This window comes from Apiospora kogelbergensis, assembly GCF_038363985.1.
Source record: "Apiospora kogelbergensis strain CBS 113332 chromosome Unknown utg000003l_segment0_segment0, whole genome shotgun sequence".
In the NCBI taxonomy this organism is placed as follows: Eukaryota; Fungi; Ascomycota; class Sordariomycetes; order Amphisphaeriales; family Apiosporaceae; genus Apiospora; species Apiospora kogelbergensis.
Window position 1 is genome coordinate 4,581,426 of NW_027117420.1, and position 25,124 is coordinate 4,606,549.

At 53.4% G+C, this 25,124-nt stretch overlaps 4 protein-coding genes across 4 annotated transcripts; 2 read left to right on the forward strand and 2 right to left on the reverse strand.

Moving 5' to 3' along the window:
- Positions 1 to 154: 154 nt before the first annotated feature.
- PG998_006239 (uncharacterized protein) lies at positions 155 to 7,263 on the forward strand (the record flags this gene model as incomplete). Its single annotated transcript, XM_066873057.1, has 2 exons — positions 155 to 442; positions 496 to 7,263. 2 exons carry the CDS (start codon positions 155 to 157, stop codon positions 7,261 to 7,263), a joined length of 7,056 nt encoding a protein of 2,351 aa, XP_066733154.1.
- A 434-nt stretch (positions 7,264 to 7,697) lies between these two features.
- On the forward strand, positions 7,698 to 9,055 carry PG998_006240 (ketopantoate reductase PanE/ApbA C terminal-domain-containing protein; the record flags this gene model as incomplete). Its single annotated transcript, XM_066873058.1, has 3 exons — positions 7,698 to 7,750; positions 7,783 to 8,099; positions 8,190 to 9,055. 3 exons carry the CDS (start codon positions 7,698 to 7,700, stop codon positions 9,053 to 9,055), a joined length of 1,236 nt encoding a protein of 411 aa, XP_066733155.1.
- A 1,197-nt stretch (positions 9,056 to 10,252) lies between these two features.
- On the reverse strand, positions 10,253 to 10,861 carry PG998_006241 (uncharacterized protein; the record flags this gene model as incomplete). Its single annotated transcript, XM_066873059.1, has 3 exons — positions 10,253 to 10,536; positions 10,668 to 10,689; positions 10,739 to 10,861. The coding sequence occupies 3 exons, from the start codon at positions 10,859 to 10,861 to the stop codon at positions 10,253 to 10,255; spliced, it is 429 nt and encodes a 142-aa protein (XP_066733156.1).
- A 5,484-nt stretch (positions 10,862 to 16,345) lies between these two features.
- PG998_006242 (uncharacterized protein) lies at positions 16,346 to 18,736 on the reverse strand (the record flags this gene model as incomplete). The annotated part of the gene is made up of 3 exons (XM_066873060.1): positions 16,346 to 16,513; positions 16,586 to 17,643; positions 18,721 to 18,736. 3 exons carry the CDS (start codon positions 18,734 to 18,736, stop codon positions 16,346 to 16,348), a joined length of 1,242 nt encoding a protein of 413 aa, XP_066733157.1.
- Between the last annotated feature and the right edge of the window lie 6,388 nt (positions 18,737 to 25,124).

A 25,124-nucleotide genomic window follows, 5' to 3' on the forward strand; every position in this document is an offset into this window, starting at 1 on the left:
GGCGCTAATAATACCCAACAACCTGCCACGCTCTTTTGATTCTGCAGCCTTGATTGCGCTTGCAAGACAGACGCTACGTGAAGCGCGACGGGTCGCGGCGCGAAAGCGATAACATCGTTCAGACAGCTCCGTCTTCGAGTACCAATCCTGAACCATGTCGTCCTTTCAACCCCCTCCACCCCCAGGCTGGGGTCCTCCTCCTCCGCCGCCGCCTCCATCCGACGACTTTCTTCCCCCACCGCCTGGAGCAGCACCGCCGCCGCCCCCAGGCTACCGCCCTCCTACCGACCCCCAAATCGCTAAGTTCGCACAGAAGAAGAAGGAATGGCTTCGTATGCAGCGCAACCGCTTTGGCGAGAAGCGGAAGGCTGGCTTTGTGGAGACGCAGAAGGCTGATATGCCGCCTGAGCATTTGCGCAAGATCGTGAAGGATATCGGCGATGTATCACAAAAAAGTACACAAGCGACAAGCGCAGCTACCTTGGCGCCTTGAAGTTTATGCCCCACGCTGTCATGAAGCTTCTCGAGAACATGCCAATGCCCTGGGAGTCGGCGAGGGAGGTCAAAGTCTTGTATCACGTCAATGGTTGTTTGACCCTCGTCAACGAGACGCCCCGAGTTATCGAACCCGTTTTCCATGCACAATGGGCTACTATGTGGCTCACCATGAGGAAGGAGAAGAGTGATAGAAGGCTATTCAAGCGCATGAGGTTCCCGCCCTTTGATGATGAAGAGCCTCCCTTGTCGTGGTCCGAGAACATCGAGGACGTCGAGCCTCTTGAACCAATTCAGATGGAACTGGATGAAGACGAAGATGCGGCTGTGTTCGAATGGTTCTATGAACATCGCCCCCTGCTGGACTCAAGCCACGTGAACGGCCCAAGTTACAAGACATGGAACCTGAGCCTGCAACAAATGGCAACATTGCACCGACTCAGCCGACCCCTGATGAGCGAGAAGTTTGATCCCAACTACCTCTATCTGTTCGACATGAAAAGCTTCATGACAGCCAAGGCTCTCAACGTCGCACTCCCTGGTGGTCCCAGATTCGAGCCCCTCTTCAAGGATATTGATCCCAACGATGAGGACTTCGGAGAGTTCAATGCCATTGATAGAATTATCTTCCGCAACCCCCTCCGCACCGAGTCGCGTGTCGCATACCCCTATCTGTACAATTCGCTGCCCAGGAGCGTTCAGCTGAACTGGTACTCCCACCCGCAGACAGTGTATAGCGAGGTGGACAATCCGAACTTGCCCGCTTTCCACTTCGATCCCTCTATCAACCCGATCTCTTCTCGCTCTGTTGCTCCGAAGAACATCACCATCAGCCACGAGGATGAGCTTTTCGGCGCAGGCAACAATGAGGAGCCCGAAGACGATACTTTCGAGCTTCCAGCCGGCGTTGAGCCTTTCCTAGCTGATGAGGAATTGGACAACGACGATACTGCGGCCGCAATCGGTCTTTGGTGGGCTCCCTTCCCATTTGATCGACGATCTGGCCGTATGGTTCGTGCCCAGGATGTGCCACTTGTCAAGCAGTTTTACCTCGAACATTGCCCAGCCAAGCAGCCTGTCAAGGTTCGCGTGTCGTATCAAAAGCTGCTCAAGACGTTTGTCTTGAACGAGCTTCACAAGAAGCGCCCCAAATCTCTCAACAAGCAGAACCTGCTGAAGAGCTTAAAACAGACCAAGTTCTTCCAACAGACCACCATTGATTGGGTCGAAGCAGGTCTTCAGGTCTGTCGTCAAGGTTTCAACATGCTTAACCTCCTAATTCACCGCAAGAACCTTACATATCTTCACCTCGACTACAACTTCAACTTGAAGCCGGTCAAAACATTGACTACCAAGGAGCGAAAGAAGTCTCGTTTCGGAAATGCTTTCCATCTTATGCGAGAAATCCTCCGCTTGACCAAACTCATCGTGGATGCTCAAGTTCAATATCGACTGGGCAACATCGACGCTTTCCAGTTGGCCGACGGTATCCTATATGCCTTTAATCACGTCGGTCAGCTTACGGGCATGTACCGTTACAAATACAAACTAATGCACCAGATCCGATCATGTAAGGATCTGAAGCATCTAATATACTATCGTTTCAATAGCGCCCCTGTTGGCAAGGGACCTGGCTGTGGGTTCTGGGCACCTGCTTGGAGAGTGTGGCTCTTCTTCATGAGAGGTATCATTCCTCTCCTTGAGAGATGGCTCGGAAACTTGCTGTCGCGCCAGTTCGAAGGTCGTCATTCAAAGGGAGTGGCCAAGACTGTTACAAAACAACGTGTCGAATCCCACTTCGATCTTGAGCTGCGAGCTTCCGTCATGGCTGATTTGATGGACATGATGCCTGAGGGTATTAAGCAGAACAAGGTGAACACTGTTCTGCAGCATTTGTCAGAAGCCTGGAGATGCTGGAAGAGTAACATCCCATGGAAAGTGCCTGGTCTACCTGCCCCCATCGAAAACATCATCCTTCGATACGTCAAGTCCAAGGCCGACTGGTGGATCTCGGTTGCTCACTACAACCGTGAGCGTATCCGAAGGGGTGCAACTGTTGACAAGACCGTTGCCAAAAAGAACGTTGGTCGTCTGACACGCCTGTGGTTGAAGGCCGAACAAGAACGTCAGCACAACTACATGAAGGATGGACCGTATGTGTCTTCCGAGGAAGCCGTCGCCATCTATACTACGACGGTCCACTGGCTCGAGTCCCGCAAATTCACCCCCATTCCCTTCCCCAGTGTATCATACAAGCACGACACCAAGATTCTCATCCTCGCCCTCGAAAGGCTACGAGAGGCATACTCAGTGAAGGGTCGTCTAAATCAGAGCCAGCGTGAGGAGCTTGCCCTTATCGAACAGGCCTACGACAGCCCCGGAACCACATTGGAGCGTATCAAGCGCTTCCTCTTGACGCAGCGTGCGTTCAAGGAGGTCCAGATCGACATGAACGACAACTACAGCACGATCAACCCCGTCTACGACATTGAGCCTATCGAGAAGATCAGCGACGCGTACCTTGACCAATACCTGTGGTATCAGGCTGACCAACGACATCTGTTCCCAGCCTGGATTAAGCCTTCCGATTCCGAGGTGCCGCCTCTCCTGACTTACAAGTGGGCTCAGGGGATCAACAACTTGGATCAAGTATGGGAGACTGCTGATGGAGAATGCAACGTCATGATCGAGACCGAGCTTTCTAAGGTCTACGAGAAAATTGATCTTACTCTTCTCAACCGTCTCCTGCGATTGATTATGGACCACAACTTGGCAGACTACATCAGTGCGAAGAACAACGTTCAGTTGACCTACAAGGACATGAACCATGTCAACAGTTACGGCATGATCCGCGGTCTCCAGTTCTCCGGATTCGTCTTCCAATATTATGGCCTTGTGTTGGATCTGCTCCTTCTGGGTTTGAACCGAGCCAGCGAAATTGCTGGGCCGCCCAACAGCCCCAATGACTTCCTCCAGTTCCGTGATCGCGAGACAGAGACCAAGCACCCTATCCGTCTCTACACGAGGTACATTGACAAGATCTGGGTATTCTTACGCTTTAGTGCTGAAGAGTCCCGGGATCTGATCCAGAGATTCTTGACGGAACAGCCCGACCCCAACTTTGAGAATGTTATTGGCTACAAGAGCAAGAAGTGCTGGCCAAGAGACTCGCGCATGCGATTGATGAGACACGATGTGAACCTCGGTCGCGCAGTATTCTGGGATCTGAAGAACCGCCTCCCTCGATCCGTGACAACGATTGAGTGGGATGACACTTTTGCGAGTGTCTACAGTCGGGACAACCCCAATTTGCTCTTCTCAATGTGTGGATTCGAAGTCCGTATCTTGCCAAAGATCCGAAACCAGAACGACGAGTTCCCCATCAAGGACAGCGTCTGGTCGCTCGTTGACAACACTACCAAGGAGCGCACCGCCCATGCTTTCCTGCAGGTCACCGAGGAGGATATCCAGAAATTCAACAACCGAATCAGACAGATTCTCATGTCATCTGGCTCGACAACCTTCACCAAGATTGCCAACAAGTGGAACACTGCTCTGATTGCTCTCTTCACATACTACCGAGAGGCTGCGGTGTCGACGATCAACCTGTTGGACACCATCGTCAAGTGCGAGACCAAAATCCAGACGAGAGTCAAGATTGGTCTTAACTCGAAGATGCCCTCGCGTTTCCCCCCTGCCGTCTTTTACACCCCCAAGGAGCTTGGTGGTTTGGGAATGATTTCGGGTTCACACATCCTTATCCCTGCCAGTGACAAGCGATGGTCCAAGCAGACTGATACCGGTGTCACTCACTACCGCGCTGGTATGACCCACGATGAGGAGACACTTATTCCCAACATCTTCAGATACATCATTCCTTGGGAAGCCGAGTTCATTGATTCTCAGCGTGTCTGGACCGAGTACTCTCAGAAGCGCTTGGAAGCGAACCAGCAGAACCGACGTCTGACCTTGGAAGATCTCGAGGACAGCTGGGACCGTGGTCTTCCCCGTATCAACACCCTCTTCCAGAAGGATAGAAGCACGCTCAGCTTCGATAAGGGTTTCCGTGCAAGGAGCGAGTTCAAGGTCTACCAACTCATGAAGAGCAACCCGTTCTGGTGGACTAGCCAACGGCACGACGGTAAACTTTGGAACCTCAACGCCTACCGTACCGATGTTATCCAGGCTCTCGGCGGTGTCGAAACCATCCTCGAGCACACCCTGTTCAAGGCCACAGGATTCCCCTCGTGGGAAGGTCTCTTCTGGGAGAAAGCCAGTGGTTTCGAGGAGTCGATGAAGTTCAAGAAGCTGACCAATGCCCAAAGATCTGGTCTCAACCAGATTCCTAACCGTCGCTTCACGCTGTGGTGGTCGCCGACTATCAACCGTGCCAACGTGTACGTTGGTTTCCAGGTGCAACTCGATCTTACCGGTATCTTCTTGCACGGCAAGATTCCGACGCTCAAGATCTCCTTGATTCAGATCTTCCGTGCCCATCTGTGGCAGAAGATTCACGAGAGTGTCGTGATGGATTTCTGTCAGGTGTTTGATCAGGAGCTCGAGTCACTTGGCATCGAGACGGTGCAGAAAGAGACTATCCATCCGCGAAAGTCGTACAAGATGAACAGTTCTTGCGCCGATATTCTGCTCTTTGCCAGCAACAAGTGGAATGTCACCAGACCCTCTCTCCTCTACGATACCAAGGACGTTATCGAACCTACCACGACAAACAAGTTCTGGCTTGATATCCAGCTGCGATACGGTGATTACGACTCTCATGATATTGAAAGATACACTCGTGCGAAGTATCTTGATTACACCAATGACAGCATGAGTATCTATCCTTCGCCGACTGGTCTCATGATTGGTATTGATCTTGCATACAATCTATACTCTGCCTACGGGCAGTACTTCCCTGGTCTGAAGATCCTCGTCCAGCAAGCGATGGGCAAGGTCATGAAGGCCAACCCCGCTCTATACGTCCTGCGCGAACGTATCAGGAAGGGTCTTCAGCTTTACGCTTCCGAGAGTAATCAGGAGTTCCTCAATTCGCAGAATTATTCGGAACTGTTCAGCAACCAGACCAAGCTGTTCATTGACGACACCAACGTCTACCGAGTCACTATCCACAAGACGTTTGAAGGCAATTTGACTACCAAGCCCATCAACGGCGCCATTTTCATCTTCAACCCGCGAACAGGCCAGCTGTTCCTGAAGATCATCCATACAAGTGTCTGGGCCGGTCAAAAGCGTCTGGGACAGTTGGCCAAATGGAAGACGGCCGAGGAAGTGGCAGCACTCATCCGATCTCTGCCTGTGGAAGAACAGCCGAAGGAGCTTATCGTGACCCGAAAGGGTCTGCTGGATCCCCTCGAAGTCCACTTGTTGGATTTCCCTAACATTTCCATCCGGGCCTCGGAGTTGCAACTCCCGTTCCAGGCCGCCATGAAGGTCGAAAAGCTGGGTGATATGATTCTGCGTGCTACGGAACCGCAGATGGTGCTGTTCAACCTGTACGATGAGTGGCTCAAGAGTATCTCGTCCTACACAGCTTTCTCCCGTCTGGTGTTGATCCTGCGTGCTCTGCATGTCAACCCGGACAAGACCAAGCTCATTCTTCGTCCCGACAAGACAGTCATTACGCAAGAACACCACATCTGGCCCAGCCTGTCGGACGAGGATTGGATCAAGGTGGAAACACAGTTACGTGACCTGATTCTGCACGACTACGGAAAAAAGAACAACGTCAATGTTTCCAGTCTGACGACCAGTGAAGTGCGTGATATTATTCTTGGAATGGAGATTTCGGCACCGTCAATGCAGAGACAACAGGCTGCAGAAATTGAGAAGCAGCAGCAAGAACAGGCGCAGCTTACCGCCGTGACTACCAAGACTCAGAACAAGGATGGTGAGGAGATTATTGTCACCACGACATCGCAGTTCGAACAGCAAACATTTGCGTCCAAGACTGAGTGGCGTACAAGGGCTATTGCAACATCCAACCTTCGGACTCGAAGCAACCATGTCTATGTTGCTGATGTGGACAAGGACGTGGACGACATCATATATGTCATGCCCAACAACATCCTCAAGAAGTTCATCACCATTGCCGATCTTCGAGTTCAAGTTGCAGGTTATCTCTACGGTGTATCTGCACCTGACAACGACCAGGTGAAGGAGATTCGCTGCATTGTACTGGTTCCTCAGATAGGTGGTCTGCGTAATGTGCAACTGCCGGAGCAGCTACCCTCGCATGATTATCTGAAGTCGATGGAGGCCCTCGGTGTCATCCACACGGTGGCGGGCAACGAGCTGCCGTACATGTCGGCGGCCGACGTGACGGAGCACTCGCGGCTCTGCGACCGACACACGGCCCTCAACAAGGACACGTCCGTCACCGTCGACGTGTCGTTCACGCCCGGATCAGTCTCGCTGTCGGCGTGGGGCCTGACGCCCGGCGGATTCAGCTGGGGCGTGGAGAACCGCGACCTGGGAAGCGACCAGCCCCAAGGGTTCTCGACGTCGATGGGCAACAAGCGGAAGCTCCTGCTCAGCTCCAAGTACAAGGGCTTCTTCCTGGTGCCCGTGGACGGCAAGTGGAACTACAGCTTCATGGGCAATGCATTCAGCAGCCAGGAGAAGAAGAAGGTCGAGGTCAAGCTCGACACCCCTCTGGGCTTCTACGCCGACATGCACCGCCCGCTGCACTTCCAGAACTTTGCCGAACTGGAGGATGTCGGTGTCGACCGGGACGATCAGTTTGCTTAAGGGAGGAGGGGAGGTATCAATATGTTTTGAAGTTGGATCCATTTATCACGAGAACCGTCCAAGGCGTTCTATCTTTAGCAAATGCAAGCTTCTGTGTATTCTTAAGTTGTCAATAGCAAAATTCTGCTTGTATGATTGAAAAAGTAGTTGGAATTCAGTCACGGAAACATGATCTAATAAATCCTTTGTAGCTTCCTCTTTTGTGGCTGCCTCTTTTGTAGCTGCCGTGGTGGCCTGAGCTCCACCAGGTCTTTGGAGGGGAAGTTCTCATTTCCTTCCCCAAGCCTGTGCGGTCTAATTTGAAATCTACCTAAACTTTTCCTGCTTGGCTGGACTCCAATTGATGTCTTCTCGAGGGTATGCCAACACATCAGAAGCTTCTATCTCTACGGGGGATCCGTCCTCAGTCCCAGAAATGCCATACTGCCGTTTGGATGACGACGCGATGCATCTCCATCCCCGCCCGCGACAACCAGGCCCCTCGTATGTACGCCTGGAACGCGGACAACTTGCCCCCAGTTCACGTAATGCTCAAATTTCTCTCACCAAGTTCGACGAAAAATCGCCGGATACGGAAGATGTGGACAAGCGACGACGACGCATCTTCGTTTTCGGGGTTGGCAACTTGGGCCGCCTCTTCGCCAGCAGCCTCGCCAAGCTGCGGCAGCCTCCGCCCATCACCCTGGTAGTTCATAGGCGCCATATGCTTGATAGTTGGCATAAGACACCGGGCATCGTGATGATTCGCGACGGTGAGGCCGATCGGAACTGCCTCGATGTCGACATCGAGTGGTGGACAGATGAAAAACCTGAAATAGGCCCGGTGCGGGAGCCTGGTAAGCGACAGCAGCTCCTCGGTCTGCCCGCCCTACTGGGGGATACTTTCCATTATATGAAAGATTGATGCTAATCCCGAAAGCCAATAGGCGGAGGACGCGGTATTTTCAATCTCATTATGGCGACAAAGGCAATGGATGTTCTACCCCAGTTAGAAAAGCTGCAAGGTTACCTGTCGCCGGAATCCACTGTCGCTTTCACGCAGAATGGCATGTGTCCCATGTGGCCACCGCAAGGCGTCGACTACAATGCTCGTCACTGGCCTGGCGGTGATGGGCCCAACTGGATAGCGTGCGTCACTACCCATGGTGTCGCCACAGCGTCACGGACAACTTTTGAGGCAATCCACAACTCCCAAGGCGCTGTCACCGTCGGACCGGTACTATTGAACGGCCAGAAGCAGTCAAATACTGCTTATCTGGTACAGTCGCTGGCTCGGGCACCGCACCTGGGAGGTAGGGCCGTGTCGCGAGGAGAGCTGTGGACCATACAGTTGGAGAAACTTGTAGTCAACTCGGTCATTAACCCGCTCACGGCTACCTTAGGGTGCGTAAATGGCGATATATTCGAGGGTCGCGCTGGTAAGGGCGTGAGCAGGATGATCGACTCGCTTATTAGGGAAGCCAGCAGCGTCCTCCAGGCCCTTGTTTCGAATAAGGAAATCAGCAGCGAGATTCTGCAAGGCTACATTACAACTGAGGAAGAGATGAGCCGTCTTCTTGAGCGTTTCTCCTTTGATAGCCTCCGTGCCATGGTCCTAGACGTTGGCCACAGGGTGCGAATCAACACTAGTTCCATGCTTCAGGATGTCCAAAGCGGTAGGCCAACCGAAATCCGGGCCTTCAACGGCTGGCTGGTCGAGACGGCTGCCTTACTGGACCCAAATCTACGGCTTCCGACACATGAGATACTAATAACCTTGGTGGAGGCTGAATCCGCCCCTCACATTAATTAGACGATGCAGCGGAGCCTTGGTCAAGTTGGGAAGATTTCGCCTGAGACCAAGTACGGCGATAGACCGAACAGAAGAAAACTAACTACAGAACATAGCGTCACTGGAAAAATCCCTTTCCTCGGAAAATTGAACGTGGGAGAGGGTAGGGAACTCTATGTGGTCAATGCTGTCAAGGATCCCCAATATCAGAACAATTATTGATGGCGGCACGGTCAGCGAGGTTTCTGTTAAGACAAGGTTTTCTCCCATATCACCCCGCCACCATTGGGCACGATGGCCTGGTCTTCATTGCGCACTCCTCGAACGAGCAAAGCTGCCGAGTCGTTGTTTGTAGTCTATTGTGGGCAGGGCAAACAGAAAGACGGACGACCGGTAATCTATCTGATTCCATGCTTGCGACATTTCATGCAGACGATGATGCGTGACAACTCACAAGTCAGACTTTGTATCTGCATGGCCGGCCAGAAGCAGGATGTGCGCCACATGAGAAGAGGACACGATCCACTGAGCAGCAACCCCTTTCGTTCGTGGATTGCTGCCGTCACCTGCAGTAGCCCAACGCACCAAATGGTCGAGCGACAGTGACGAGTCCACTTGGGGACGTCTTGGTCTGCTGGATCGCTGGCTGGGGCCGGAGGTTTGCGTGCTGTGAATGGGCGAGCGAGGCCTGAAAAGTGCAGTTCTCGAGCGGAGCAGGGTTGCAAGCAGTCGGGGTCGTGGTGGGCAATAGCAGCCATGTTATTGACAGGAGTCCCTCACGAAGCGAGGGCGGCGATGGTAGTAGCGAGTACCTGACACCACCTTAGGTTTCTCCGCGCAACACGTCTGTCTTACATACCACCATCCATCCGCCTGCTGCTACCAGCCACTCAACCCCCAGCCAGAAGAAGCAGCAAACGCCTTCTCGCCTCGGTTGTTGCTAGAAAACTGCTTGGTGGTGCAGTCCGGCGGGCTGCAACATCCAAGCTTCCCCATTGAGGAGGCGGGCACACTGCGCTGCTACACTGCCCAACGGGTAGATCGCAAGCCGGACAAGGAGTATGTACAGGAACCCCAATTGATTCTGGTCGCATCGAATGGTGTTTAGCAGACCCGAGTGTCAGCCTTGGAAGCTCTAGCAAGCCCTGTCTCCGGCTGTTCCTACATGTTGACAAACGACTCTTCAGTCAGCGTCGTAAGGTACGTTAGCTCGACAAATCATTTCGACGATAGCTCATCTCTGGCCTTTTCGAGGCGCATCTCCGACAGGATCAGGGTGTTGCTTATCGTGAAGATTGATCGATGAGTCACGAGAGGGAACAGGATCATGCTCCATCCCATATCGTGTTGTTGTGTTGTATTGACGGCCCAGAGAGCCGGAAACGTCCGGTCAGCCGAAACAACGGGGGAGAGCGAAATACCAGCCACACGACGGATGACTGTCGCGCGAAAATGATGATGCTGAATGGCGCGTGAAAGACTTTGGCGGAAACTTGCGGCGTCTGGATTTCGTATGCATACGGTTTATGATGATTGATATATGTAGCAGTCGTTTCGTTTCAATGAGCAGGCGCCCCCAGCTCCCCAGGGCGCGTCTTGACACGAGAGAGAACAAAGCTCCGATTGGACGAACCGAACTTGGACTTGGGCCGGGCCTACAACTCAGCGTAGAGTAACAGCAATCATTGGCACTCGCTCACTCACTCTGCCCTTTTCTTCAGACTGTGTCAACATCAGAGGATCTGACGACAAGCGAGGTTGGATCTGGGCCTGGCCAACACTGGACGATGATGGTTGATACTGAGCCGGCTTTCGATCGACGGTCATAGCATGCATGCATGTCAAGCCCTCGGTGCCGAGGCTTGTCCTCTGGAAATCGAATGGTACGAGGAGTCACACACAAGGACAGGCGGCGACTCCTCATTTAGCTACCAGTCGCGTTGCGACTCCCCTTTCGGGAAATTCATGTACAGAAACGAAACATGCTATGTTGACCAAGGCCACTGCCAACTACCGTCTGCCGCCGACTGCGTCTCCGGGGGGCCTTCACGACAGCAGCGGCCCACTTCCCCGCCTAACGACGGCTCGGGGCATTTCTAATCGATCGGGCAGCGGCTGGCACTTTGTCCAAGCGCGTGCATTTGCATCTCTCCTTGCACTTGCTCAGGTTACAGCCGTACGTAGCCGCTTTCCCTGAGATGGAATGGCATGCAGTGCAATGAGGATGCTGCTATCGTGTGTAGCTAGAGGCGCATATGCAGACTCTACGGAGTATGTATCGCGAAAGCCCGACAGTGTGGTGTGCGCGCATATAATACCCTGCAGCGGCTGCTAGCAGCTCAGCTTCCGCGTGTGCGCTGTGCTGCCTGACCGGGAAGCGAATCTACGAAGATGCCCAATCAGGCGGCCTTGTCAGGTTGTCTGACCTGGTTCCGTCAGGTCGGTGGGCCTGACTAGTTCAACAAAGTAAAGTCGGTTACGTGCGTGAGTGCAAGTGCAAGTGCAAGTGCAAGGTCCTAGGCAAGAAATTCTCCTATCGCTACCAGCGAGACAAGCAACAAGGGCGTCGCTGAATAGTTGCGCTTACCTTACAAACCATGACCCCTCACCGCATCAATTCCGGCAGTTGACGACGATCCGACCGGTACTGGGCAGGGCTTGTCATTGCAGGGCCCTCAACCTCAATAATGTCCCTTCACGATATGTTCCGGGCACGTTCGTACGGGGGCGCACCCAATATCATTCCTTACTCTCATTTCCTTGACGTTTCAATGTTGGGTAGAGACACGTCAGCGACAAGCCCCAGCCTTTCTCTTTCTACCTCTCTCCCTTTCTCCTTTCCCCTCCCCCAAGAACGGCGATGGATCGTTGCAATCTGGCAGACGGGAAAGAAGACATTGCGATGGCAAGATGAAGAGACAGCTTGACACACCTCGCTTGCAGTCGCTGGGTAGCTGGGTATGGTACCCCTGGCACAAAACCTCGAAGCGAGCGATGTAGTCTGCGGGGGCCCCCTGGCTAGGGGATGGGAGATCTCTCGACCGAAAGAAAGCTGGCCTGCAAACCCACATAGCCTGCAGCCTTGGGTCGCATCTGTGGCTTGACTTCTTCTCTGATGCTCCCAAGTACTGGTGACAACCGTGAATCAACGGCGTGTATACTGTACGCTTGCACGCGACGCCAACGTCGACTGCCTTCTAGCACCCCAAGCTAGTGCTGCGTCCAGGTACCTACCTACCTGCATACATGCCTATCTGGCAGCTAGAGACGGCCACACCTGACCGCTTTTCTGGCCAGATTTTGGCAGCAAAGCAAAACAGCATGCCGCGCATTGCAGTAGGCAAGCCATCCAGCCAGCCATCATCAGCCTGCCGCATTCTGTATCGGCGGCGTGTTGAATTCTACTTGCCCCGGGTTGCCCGTTTCAGTTTCAGATGCGAAGGCCATACATGCCTTCTGTCCATACGATTGGATTCCCAGCCTTCGCGTCATCTCCCTTCTTCGACCGGGGCCTCCGTTCCCCACCGGGAATGGTTATCGACCTTCAAAGTACGGAATTGAGTGTATGAGCAGCAGTGGCAGTCAGCGGCTGGCAGAGATTGATTGATTGTCAAAGTTGAAGTCGTCAGTCACGAAGGCGAAAGAGGCAAAAACCGGTTTCTCGTCGCCCACAAACCGGGGAAAATGCAAGGTTAAACGGAAGGGTCTCTGGCTTTCTTCCTTTGCTTATGGAATCCCAGCAGCGCATCCTCCACTTCGGCCGGCACATCCAGCCCATGGTGACATCTATGCGACGGCACCAAGTTTATTGTTGCAGCGCTTTTTCAGGGACCCGGACAGAAAAGACAGCTACCAGATTACGATTACGAAAAGGCCCTGGGCCCCAGGAGTTAGAATTGAACTGTCACGTCACGCTGTCAACGACTGACTCGCCTGTCCGCCCGCGACGTACCCGCTCGGCAGCTTTCGGTGAGCGGCTCCCATTCAACTTTTTTGATCATGGCGAACGTACCGTACCGTAACGGGTAACGAATATCCGCACATACGACGTACAAATCGCTAGTCCGCTGTCACGCGGCAAATGGGATGCTACACACTCGGTAATTGATTAACGGTGAGAACCCTGCAAGTCTTTGTTTCTTTGCCTTGCCCTTGTTTTAGGGCGAGCTATTCGCCCATGTATCGGCTACACATCCCACCCTCACCTCTCTTCTTGCCTGCCCAAAAGCCTGTGATACTCCCTCCAGACTGGAGCTGCTGCCCAAGCTCGCCACAGGGCTCCCCCTAACCTAGCTGCTGCAGCCCTTTTTCTCAAGGTACATGTCGCGTATGTACCACACGGACAATAAATTCGATTCCCGCAAGGAAATGGCGAATGCAAGGGCTTTAGGGGCCGTGGCGAACAAGCGATACAAGCTCCGCAGGGCAGCAGGCAGGGGAGATGATCTACTCCAGATCATCAGAGATCCTTCCTACCTACCGATTATCGTTGCGACCGGACAGGGTGCATACGCACCACCATCAACCACCTGCCAGTCACGTTTCTTGCTTGGCCCGCGAGGCAATACGTGAGGCGTGTGAGGCGCCAAATGAATGAGCTCATAGCTATCTCGCGAAGGTGTCCAAATATAGATTGATCGACACACGATACAAAATGGAAGGATGAGCATACAGTTCTACGCCACTTGGGCACTTACATACGAACGCCTCATGCCGAAACTACTGCAACTGTCGAATCATGGTTTCCTTTTTCTCACCTGCGTCGGGGATCTCTCTCGCCTTGAAGATGGGGGCGCTGGGGAAAACCTGATCTCCGGGTGGCTAGAAACGAGTGAAACCGAGACGGCGTTGTCCAAGCGAAGACGAGGCTGTAATCATAAAAAGAAAAGATTGCTTGCGGCACCTGGAATTGGAAAGAGGGGAGCTCTTCCTTCCTTCCTTGTTCCCCCGAACCGGTCGGCGCAGGGGTAGCCCGCCTTCAGCCCGGCCGGCAACCCTGCCCCTCTGCCTCGCCTTGAATCTTCCATCTACGTATCACAGATATGGCTATCTGGTGCCCTGGTCGACGTGGAACTGTACATGATGTGACGGGCCATCTGCCCGGTTCCTGGTGCATACGGGTAAGCAGCCGTATCACGGCTGACGCATACGTACGCATATAGACACATTGTCTGTCCTCTTTCATACGACTCATACGTGTCGCCGAGGCAAGAATGGCGCGGTCAGTGTAGTAATTTCATCTCCAATCAGTCCGAAGGGGGAAAGAACCAGAGACTGCTGCAGCAGCAGCCAGATAGAGTGGTGGCTGAAAGGCGCAACCCAGCCACTGGAGGTTTATGGATCTGATATAGATAGGCGCAGTAATACAATATGATGACAGGAGAGAAAAAAGACAGCTCACTCATCCACACACACACATACGTTGCTGCTGACCACGCCTTGTTTCAAGAGAACGTCGGCAGTTCGGTTCTCCCCAAAAGCTGGGCTGGGCTGCTGCTGCTCGGTAAGCAACAAATCAGCTCAGCGCCGCCGCCTGCGATTCGATTAGTGGTACCATACAAACAACAACTAACACCGGAGAGTTTAAACGGGCTAACGGGGTTCAGCGAAGCGGGGAAAGAGAGAGAGGGAGAAAAAAAGATGAAACGAAACAAGTAACGCTACTTGGCGGGCCATGCATGTACTTTACTTCACTTACATACATACATACATGCATACGTATGGGTTGGTGGCTGGCCCAGAAGCTGGCCCGGCCGTTGCAGCAGCCAAAAAGTGGTGGACATGGCATGACAATTCTGGGCGGGGGGTGCCCTTCCTTGACACACGGCACGGCACGGCATTAACACACGCCCAACCTTGTTGATTGATGTACATACATGTCCATACTGGCCCAGTAGAAGAGCCGAGCGAGCAAATCGATTGGCGACGCTTCTTTCTTTGGGAGAAGCCCGGTATTTCGCGCTTCTTTTCCAAGCAGGACGCAGGTTGACGTGGACGTGGACGGGGAAAACTGAGCCACATGATGGCAGAACGCCGTATGGGAAGTAGCAGTGGCATTATGGCATTATGCAGCAGTCGGATTAGTGATTGCTCCCTCTCCAGCTGTTGACTTGACTATGTTCTCTCGTCAGCATCGCGCTCAGCTTGGCTTCGCGATTCCCCCATCCAGATCTTGGCTTGTTTCAAATGCCCATGATGGCTGCGATGAGTTGGTTTCCTGTCGTTCATGCTGTGTTGGGGAGAGAGAGAGAGAGATCAGAATGTAGTAGTAGTATTCAATCACACACACATACGCACGCGCGCGCGGCGCGCGTGCCGTCCTCCTTCAACCTCCTCCTCCCACGTGTCGTCGCAAAAACAACAACGCTTTCGCTAAATCGATTCCCCGGGGTATCTTGAAGTTCTGCCTGTTCGAATTGCCTCTGTCCCAAGTCTACCCAGTCGGATACTTGTTGCCCCCCATTTGAACGAAGTGCATGTAAATGCCCGAGAAATATATGTGATTTGTACAAAAAGTAAATCCCCCCTCGTCACTGCGTTGCCCTTGTCGTCGTGCTATATAGTAAAGGAAAGAAATATGGTATAAGTTGGTATAAAGGGGGTATATATTATTGGACATTGATCGTGATATGAATAAAGGAGGGGTATGGTGTCGTGTCATGGGTATGTAAAGTATAGGATGTATTACAGCGTGTATTTGTCGGTCAAAAACGTTTGGTGACAGGAGAGTGGATGGGAGGGGGAGAAAAGGGAAAAGAAGTATCGTAAGAAGGACCTATTCCAGTCCATCATAATCTATCGTCGTGATGGGGTAAAAAGGGTGTCAAAACATTGCAAGAACCCCCTTTTCGTAGGGTTCTTCTTGGTATCTCTAATTCAAAGGACAAAGTCGAGCGCCGCCGCCCCCTCGCCAACTTGTAAAACATCCATCTCAATTGGAAAACCCCCTCGAAAATGTCGTCGTCGTCTTCGTCGTACAGCCAGAACATGATGGGATCATTGGAAGCCATTTTGAAAGGACCGGCCTTGCCCAAATGGCTTGCGGGCCAACAGCGGTCGTCGTGCAATTAGGCTGTTGCGTCCACCAGGTTCTGCGCTCGTTCATCGTTGGAGAATAGAGGCCGTCACTTTTTCTCGTGTCCTCGCTTAAGCATTCAGTTGTCATCGAAGTCCATGCGCCGACTGAAGAGCACTGGGTCCCGGAAGCTGGATGCCCTGGGACTGCTGGTGCTGGTGCTGGTGCTGGAGCTGTTGCGGATAGATGGTGTCCCCGGACCCAGGGGCCGAAACCCCTGGCGGAGACACTGATTGCTATAAGTCCTCGCCCTCGCCTTCCTCTAGACCGCTGGCACCGCCGCCCATGAGCTGGTCTACCCGTTCCCGGCACGCGACGGGCGTGAACCCGGTGCCGACCTTGTTGGCGATGATGCGCCACTTCTCGCTCTCGTAGTCTGCAAGAGCGGTCCGAAGCTTTTGATCCTGCAGGGTTGGTTAGCAAAACTGCGCCATTTGAATTGTTCGACAAGACGAATAAAGAAGAATAAAACTTACTGTTTCGTCCGTCCATTGCGTGGTTTTGGCCTTGAGCTTGGTGCAATAACGAACTTGCAGGGTTCCAGATGATCTTCCAGGAAAGAAGTCGGCGATTTGTTTCCACGTCAGGTTCTTGTTTTCCTTCAGGTCGATCAGAAGCTGGTCATCTTCCGGCGTGAACTTGAGCTTAGGTCCCCGCGGTCGGGGTGCCGGCGACGGCATGCCCACCTGGCCCACCACGCTTGGGGCGCCTCCCCCACCGCTCGACAGGCCTCCGTCACCGGTGTCTCGTCGCATCATCTTCGTGGGCGGTCCCTGGTCTGGCAGGCGGTGGTGGTGGTGTGTAGGCGGCGCGCCCGGCGGGGGCGGGGCGTGGGTGTATGCGCTGCCCATGGGAGTCTGCTGCATCGAATCCAGGTCGCTCTGGTCCAGGTCCGTGAGTCCCGACACGGTCAGGTCTAGATCGTCGGGCCTGCTGCGCTTGGAACCGGCGCTCTGCGGTTGTGTCGGCGTCATGGAGGGGTAGAGCGGTAGGCCGTGGGATGGGCCGGGGGCGCCATAGTGTGAGGGTCCCGGGTGGCCCATATGCCTGGTCCCGGGAAGGCCGCCGAGATGGGATGGGTCCATCAGGATCTGGTGCTGGTGCGGCGTCGTGGCATGGTGTTGAGACATGGTATGGTGAGAATGCGGCGGGGTCTGCTCATGGAGACTGGACGGGCCGGAATGTTGGAGCGGATTCCCTCGGTGGTGGTGGTGCGTGTCGTATGCGTGTTGAGACTGGCTTTGGTGCTGCTGCTGCTGTTGCTGTTGTTGCTGCTGATGCTGCTGCTGCTGATGCTCGCCCGCATGTGTGTCCTGTGGAGAGTAACCGACATTGTAGTCCGGCCCTACTCGGTAGTTGCCCGCCAGCGTGTCTCCGATACATGGGTTCCGCCAGAGCGAACCGCTCTGGACGGTCGCCGGGCTCTGAATGGAAAGAATTTGGTGGACTTGAGCCCCTCGGGGCTGCTGCTGGGGAGATAGTTGAGGGGTGGGAGGACCTTTCTCTCGTGAGGTGAAAATGGTGCCCGTCTTGCCTGGGTCTCTTCGAAGAGGTATGCGTTGGCGGCGGGGCTTCTACTTGCCCACAAGCCCGGTACATGTGTTGGTGGTACCACGGCAGCCCAGTCGGTGTCCGGTTTGTAAGGTGCAGGTTGATGTAGGATTCGGCCGTCGAAGGTAGTTGGTCAGTTGCCCGTAGGTAAGCAAGCAAGGCCAATTCGTCGTGCAGTCGAATAATAGACGGTTCGGGTAAGGGAATAATAAATCAGATCCAGAGTAACAACTTTTGCCACCTCTGAACCGCCAGTTGCCACAGTAATAATAGTAGGGGTGGTAGTAGTAGTAGTAGTTAGTCGCCTTCTGCCTTCTGTGAACGGAAACTTATTTGTCCTCCTTCGAGTTCTCTTAACTGCTTCTAATATATGGTGACAGACAAAGTGAGTCGGGACACAGAATAAGCAAGAGCGGGCGAAGTCTGCATTATATCGTCTGATGTTCTTCCTTATCGTTCTTCTTCCGGGACAGGGACCAGCTTGGGACTGACAGGCGGGTACCTAAATACTGGTTTCTGTTTTCCAGTAGATGGTTAAAGCAGCTTAATGATTCCCCATATGCGACGGACAGGTATTGTTCGTGAGCGAGAGTGGAGAAATGGTCACCTAGCTCTGAGATGACGGTAGCATAATTTGAGAATCTTATGCTCCAGGGCTTGCTTTCTGCTTATAGAAGCGGTACCCTACACAGGGCCGGGGGTTGATGATGATGCAACTGGGACCAACCGACTTAACGTCCACAGTGCCACGGGCCACCAGGACAAGACTCGAGGACTCGCAGGGTCCTGAATACAGACAGTACAGTACCAGACGGTGCCGTGAAAATCTAGGTATGAACGACTGGCTCAACCCTGGCCCACTTGGGGCCTGAATGAGGTACCTCTGCGGGAGCAATGCGCTGAGAGCGATACAAGCCAGGACAGCCGAATGGAGAAATAACGAGTGAAACAAGCCCTGCCATGCAGTTGGGCAGAGAGCATAAGGAGCGAATCTTCGGCTGCTGGCCTCGCAGCACTCCTACAGCGGCACCCCTGCGCCATCCTTCGAACCAGGACCTACCCAAGTCGAGGAACATTGTTGAATCTGGGCTGGGAGGGGGGTCTGGTGCCAGGGCCTGTCCCTGTCGGTAAGCTTGGTGAAGTAGAAAGTACAACGGCTATGGAGCAATGGGAGACAGTGGGAGAACTTGTCGCACTCCGCTTGGAAGGGGGCTATAATGCCACCGGGGTGGGTTATATCAAGGAAATAAAGAATCGCGATCCTGACACGCCATAGGGCGAGGCGGGTCTTGCTAAGCTTGCCTATGGAGCAGCCACAGCGACGTCCCCCTTGCCCGATTGCCGACCAGAACATGGGCACTTGCCACTAAAAGGGGAATCTCTTAGCCACAGTTGGCACAGGCTGACGACTTCACTGGCACCTTGCCAGGGGATAGCTCCCAGGTCAAAGATGGTCGACGGGCGGTACTGGCACCACAAATCCGCCGCCGCCGTTGAAACGGGCGTGGGGCGAGGCTGGACTCAAACAAGGAGAAGACGGCAAAGCCAGCGCAGAGTATCACCAGTCTCAAATGGTGACATCGCGTGGCGACAGAGATTGATTCCAACCTCATTTGTCATGTCATTAACCGACCAAGTTGGCGATGCAGCAGAGGAAGGGTAGCAGGAATGGCGGTACCGCACCACAGGTAAATGGGTGGGCTGAGAAGCAGCAGGTCGAAACCGCGCCGGTACCTGGTGGTGGGTACGGATGGTACCTGAGATGAGGGCTGAGAGGCTGATGACGGGCTCGCCATGTACCTGCTTGCTTTCCGTAGATGCTAATCACTCTTGACGTGCTGCGTGCTTTCGTCCCCCACATGGCAATTGAAAGGGACGGGCGCGAAGGCAGAAATTGAAGACGGCACTTTCCAGATGCAGTAAGTGTCCATGGCATATTCCCGGAGCTGGACTCGGAAGCTCAACCAATTGATGGCTGCTGGGTCATGGTGACTGCACGGATGTACCTAGAATAGAAGCAGAAAATGCTGCGATGTGGATAAGTATGCTGGCAATGGCGGATAGTGCGAGCAGAATAAACGGAGACTTGGCCAGTGTGGTTGACGGTGCTTGCTTATTTTTCCTTTTTCCTTTTTTTCTCTCTCTCTCTCTCTCGCTTTCGCTTGCGCGAGCCCATCTGCCACCCCAATATCGTGATTACAATGCATGCACGGGGAAGGGAGTGGAAGGGCGGCAACGGCAACGAGTGCTGAGCGTGTGGCGTGTGCAGCGCAGAACCAGAGCTGTCGCGAGGTGTCAGTTGGTTTGGTTAGGAGGGCTGGTGTGTGAGAGGAGGCCCGGGCATTAAAGTGCCATGGATACGCATGAACGAAACGCGTTTCAACATACCCAGGTAATTAAAAGCTGTGTTATGCGTTCCCTCAGCTTCTGGAATGAAAGAAATTGCTTCTAGCGCCGACTAGGGGGGTTTTGCTGCCAGACGGGGATGGTTTCTGTGCATGAGTGGGAAAGGAATGGTACGGATGTCAAAAATAGCAACTTTGGTTGGACCCCTTCGGAAGTTGGAGGCTGAAAGATGATAGATGAGGAGGAGGTGGTGGTGATGATGATGATGGCATTGGATGCACGAGAAGGGAGTCGACCAAAGTTGGGTGGGGATGGCCAGTTCTTTGCTTTGCAGTTTGCAGCAAGTGCGAACGGATAAGTCCGACTTGACGCAGGTACGGACGAACAACGAACAAGGGATTGGGACACCAGATCCCAAAATGGACATTTCCCCAGATTCACACGATACGTACATGTATCAATTAATATCACGTACGGGCCATTATAGTGCCGTCTACAAGTAGCATCTTTACGGCTGCTGGGCTCAGCACTACTTGCTGGCGGTCTTCCGCGGTGAGAAGCCAATTAGTTCAATCGTAATCGTGACTAGTTCCTGACTAAGGCGGGAAAGGTAGGGAATCCCGGCCTAACAATAGGATGCATTTCATCTGTTATCTGCGAAGTCCGTCAAGTCGGCCGATGTCGTTGAGCCTTCCAATGCTGTGCATCCCAACCCAATGCATACTCAATAGATTGCCAGGGGAACTGGCAAATCTCCCCCGGGGAACGCAGGTAGGATGGATGAGTGAAACGCCACAGATGGTGTCGATGGGCAGCCTTGGGAGGTAATGTCGGTAGGCATGCACTGGGCAAGGGGGTTGGGTTGTATGCAGCTCGAAAGCATCGTCGTCGTTATTTTCGAGCGTGTGCCTAATCCTTTTTCTAGAAGCATGAACCCCTCATCTTAGCCTGTCCGGTATCCGGTTATCTGGATGGCAGGGGCCTGTCCAGCGCCTGCAGGACACATTAACTGGATTTCGTACGAGCCACCTGCCTTATTCGTCCCAACTACCTGTCTGTCAGCCAGTTTGACAGGCTGTCACTATTCTTGTAGGCTTGAACGCTTGAACGCTTGAACGCCATATCGGTGGTGCAGTAAGTTCAATGATCCCCTACGCAAACGTATTTGCCGTTGTTATGCTCTCTTCAATCCATCTACCGAATAACTACCGGGACTAGACGGTTATGCCCATGACCCTGGGTGCATATCATACCTTGATTTGTATTATATTCAAGTAGCCGTTCGTGGGGTAGATATTGCCGTTTGTTCTGCGTCCAGGATACCCAGGCTTTCATAACCAGCGTAATTAATGCATATCAGTTTACCCGCGCCGGCTACAGGTAGAGAGCTGCATGGCTTATAGATTAGTTAGTAAAGCGCTATGAGGAGGTCTATGTGTGTATTGGATGATGCATCCCACAGGGTCGGGCGCTCTTACTGGTGCTTCGCTTGGCGCCTTTCCTCATGGCGCCATCAAAGCCGCACTGTGATCGCCAGCATCACTTGGGATCAATGCCAACGGCTTTGCAGCATATGCTTGGCCCGCCACAGCATTCGACCGCGCCCTAGACTGTCTGATCTGCGCTTCCGGGTTTGGCGAAGCATGCCGCGCTGGCAGAACAACAAAACCACACAAACCATAGGCGATATCATCTCTCTCGCCTTGAAGCGTCTCTGGTGCGCGTGCATATCCACTTGGACTTACCTTATTTTTACAAAGCATGTCTGCAAGCAATGCTTCTCGGGTGATTACAAGCTGCTGTCATGCATACATACATTCCTATACACCCACTCCCGCACCCGCACCTAGCACCCACTCGGGCAAGCAGGAGTAGACCAGCCGGGGACTTGGCACCTGGCCGCAGTGCTTCAAAGATGCAAGCCCGGCGATTCGGCGAGGACGAGGAAGATGAAACTTATCTTGGTCGCACAGATGCAACCTCGTGAAGTTGGTCCAGAGCCGCATCGAGACTCGATACGGACGACGAGCACACTTTCTTGCATCATCCCATGGGCATATACGAAGAGGTGAAGAGAAGCCAAGGCGGTGTGGGACCACAGATCTGGAGACTTGACATGGCCAAGCCACCTCCAGGGGCCCGCCAATTCAGGTTCAGGAAGGTGTTAGCTGGACGAGACGGGCAAAGACCAGTAAAAGACTGCAGAATAACCCTTGGAAAGTCAATCTCAGGGCCGACCAGGAAGCCTGTCTACCCGAACTACCCTGCTCAATAACGCGCATCATACCATACGGGATGGATCTCTGCAAGGTACCGTCTCAGGAAGGGGGCGACGGAGCCTGCTGCGAATAAGCCAACCAGCCAGTAGCCGGCCAGAGAAGTGCCAGAGGAAAGAAAAAAAGAAGATTCCAAATAGCGGCCCCCGGTTTCCTGTTCCTGGTGAAGATCTCTGCTGCCAATGATGTTTATTTGCAAGAACTTTGGTCGACATGGCTGGAGAGGAGTGACTGCGGTAGAATGGGCGGAGCCGAACCTGGTCGGCAGCTGCTTGACCCGAGTCTGTGTGAGTGACAGTGACCCCATCCATCATCGTCAGCCACGCTCCTCGAGTCTCCTTGACAGATGACACTTTGTCTCTATCTCTCTCCCTTTCTTTCCTCTGCTCTCTCTCTCTCATCTCCCCCCACGGACACGAGGGCATGGACGCAGGAATGCGGGATTCAATAGTTTCGCCAATCTTTCCGTATGTAGAGAACCTCCGGCGCGGGCACGTACTGCAAGCAGGTCGGCGAGCAGTCAAGGCGCGCGCAGGGCGCGTAAAGCCGTGAACGCATGAATGCATTAAGTGAAGCAATTTACACTTTCGCCCAGATGGGATCTAAGTCATCCCACTCTTTTCGGCGACGCCAGTTGATCTGCTCTTTTTTCCCAACGGCGCTGGCCCAAGCTCCTTCCCTAGCGCTCTTTCCTCTCTTTCTCCACGACAGCACAGACTCATTCCAGCAGGCTTGGACGTCTTGACGTGGACTTGGACTTGAGATCATCACCAGCACAGCAGTTGGTACGACGTCAGATGCACAGTACCGCGTTGGAACAATCAAGTTCATTGCCTCGCACTGCGCACTGCCACATGTCGATACCATCCCAACTAGGCTGCAGTCCCGACGAGCTGGATGCTGCTAATTTACCAAGCCCGCCATTGCATCAGCTGTCTTACAGGCTTGCAGGCTTTCGTAGCCTCCATGTCATGGTTACAAGTTACGACACCATACAAGCACAGAACGCAAACACACCATCACAAGCGCCCCCTCGGGACCTTCCGCCAGGATACCCGCCGGTCAGCCCGGATGATTGATTCATGGGTTAGCTCACTATGTCCTGGCCACCAACCAACACCGCCTGACTGGAAAAGTGCCCATCAATGCCGCCACGACCAGTAATAGAAGAACCGAGAGTATACATATGCGGCAAGCAACAAGGACACAATCGTTAGCTTCTGTCCGTGCTGCCCAGCCGCCCTTGGACCTCCGGCTGGACCCTACATATCCACACCGGCCGAGTCTAGCATCGCAGCTACTTGGCAAGACCGTCCAGTCAGAGTCCAGGCATCCCGGATGGGTATGCGCAAGCATCTGCGTAACTACTGAAAAGCCAGCACTCGGACGGCTTGACGGCAATACCCAAGAGCCTGGTGCGGTCTGTGGCCCATCAGCCAACGCAGTACCCACAAACTGTGCGTTATCGCCGAAGACATGGATGGGGTTCATTTGGCAAATTCACGTCCCCATCCCTGTGTACCTTCAGTCTTCTGCTGCAGCCGCGCATACTGGACGCCCGCCAGAGAAGCAAGTATTTGATATCTAGTCCTTGGTGGAAGGTAAGTTGATCGGAGTCCGGGAAGTTTGGGGGGGTTTGTCTCCACCACCTCCCGGCAGGGTCGATCAGCACAGGACTTGGCAGCTCCCTGTCCTCCTTCGCTCCAACTAATAGGGGATTTTCTTGAGGAGGGTTACATTCCCTCGAGAACATCAGCACCCCAAGGTAAATCTCGGGCTAATCTTGGGTGAAGGAAGGGGTGATACAGCGCAAAGGATGCCACTCCTGCTTACCTCTACCTGTGTTCCCCAATACCACCACAACCCTATGCATAACAATTTCCACATTCAAGGCGACCTGCTGCGACAGCCACAGCCTTCGACTTCTTGATCTCATGCAAACACACATACAAGCGCCGGCCTGTCAGCCTCTGATATCTTCTCCCAGCCTTCGAGAAGCGCCGTCATCGTGCTGTACCCATGTTACGCGTACCTGCTGCTTCTCGTCGCATGCAGTGGCATCGCTCTGTTTCACAGTACCTTCGGAAGCAGATGAGCGCCATGCCCTTTTCTTGCCGATCCTTTCATCTCAGTGTGTGAATGAACATCGTTTGTTTCTGCGGCTTACTGTCTACCATCGATCCAGAAACATGACCCATCAACGCAAGTACCTACCACTGCTACCCTGGCGACGAAGTCCAGCCCCCCAAAGTGGTTTATGTACCAACTACAAACATGAGGGCATGATGTTGTCGGTACATCGTCATCGTGCTCACCTAGTCAGCATTAATGCCATGATGTCGTATTCATATGACAACCGCTGTTCGACAGACGATCCCGCGAGCGTATTGCCAAAACGGTCATAAGCATGGACACTTGCGGTCTAGCCAGGGCAACGGGCAACGGATCTTTTTTCCTTAACGGTTTTGTTTCGCTGACTGGGGAAAGAAAAAACAACATCTAAGCGCCTAGCTTCTGTTGACCTTATTTCGAGGTCACTATTCCGTAGGAGCTAAGCTGTTCGTTGATACTTACCTGTCCATCGGGCATAAACTTCAGATCCTGCTGACCTTATGAGTGCTACTTCGCTAAGTATGCAATGGTCTTCGAGGTAACATCGCGTTTGCTTGGAGTCGCCTTCCGGTCACACCACCGATGCCCAATAGTGAAGCAACTATTGATGTTCACTATCGTGCTCCCCTCAACCTCACGTATGAGCTGGGAGCCGTACGGGTCTTGCCGGTCGGACTGCAACTCTTTCACCAACGGTACGTAAAGATTCATCCCATCTCAAGGCATAATG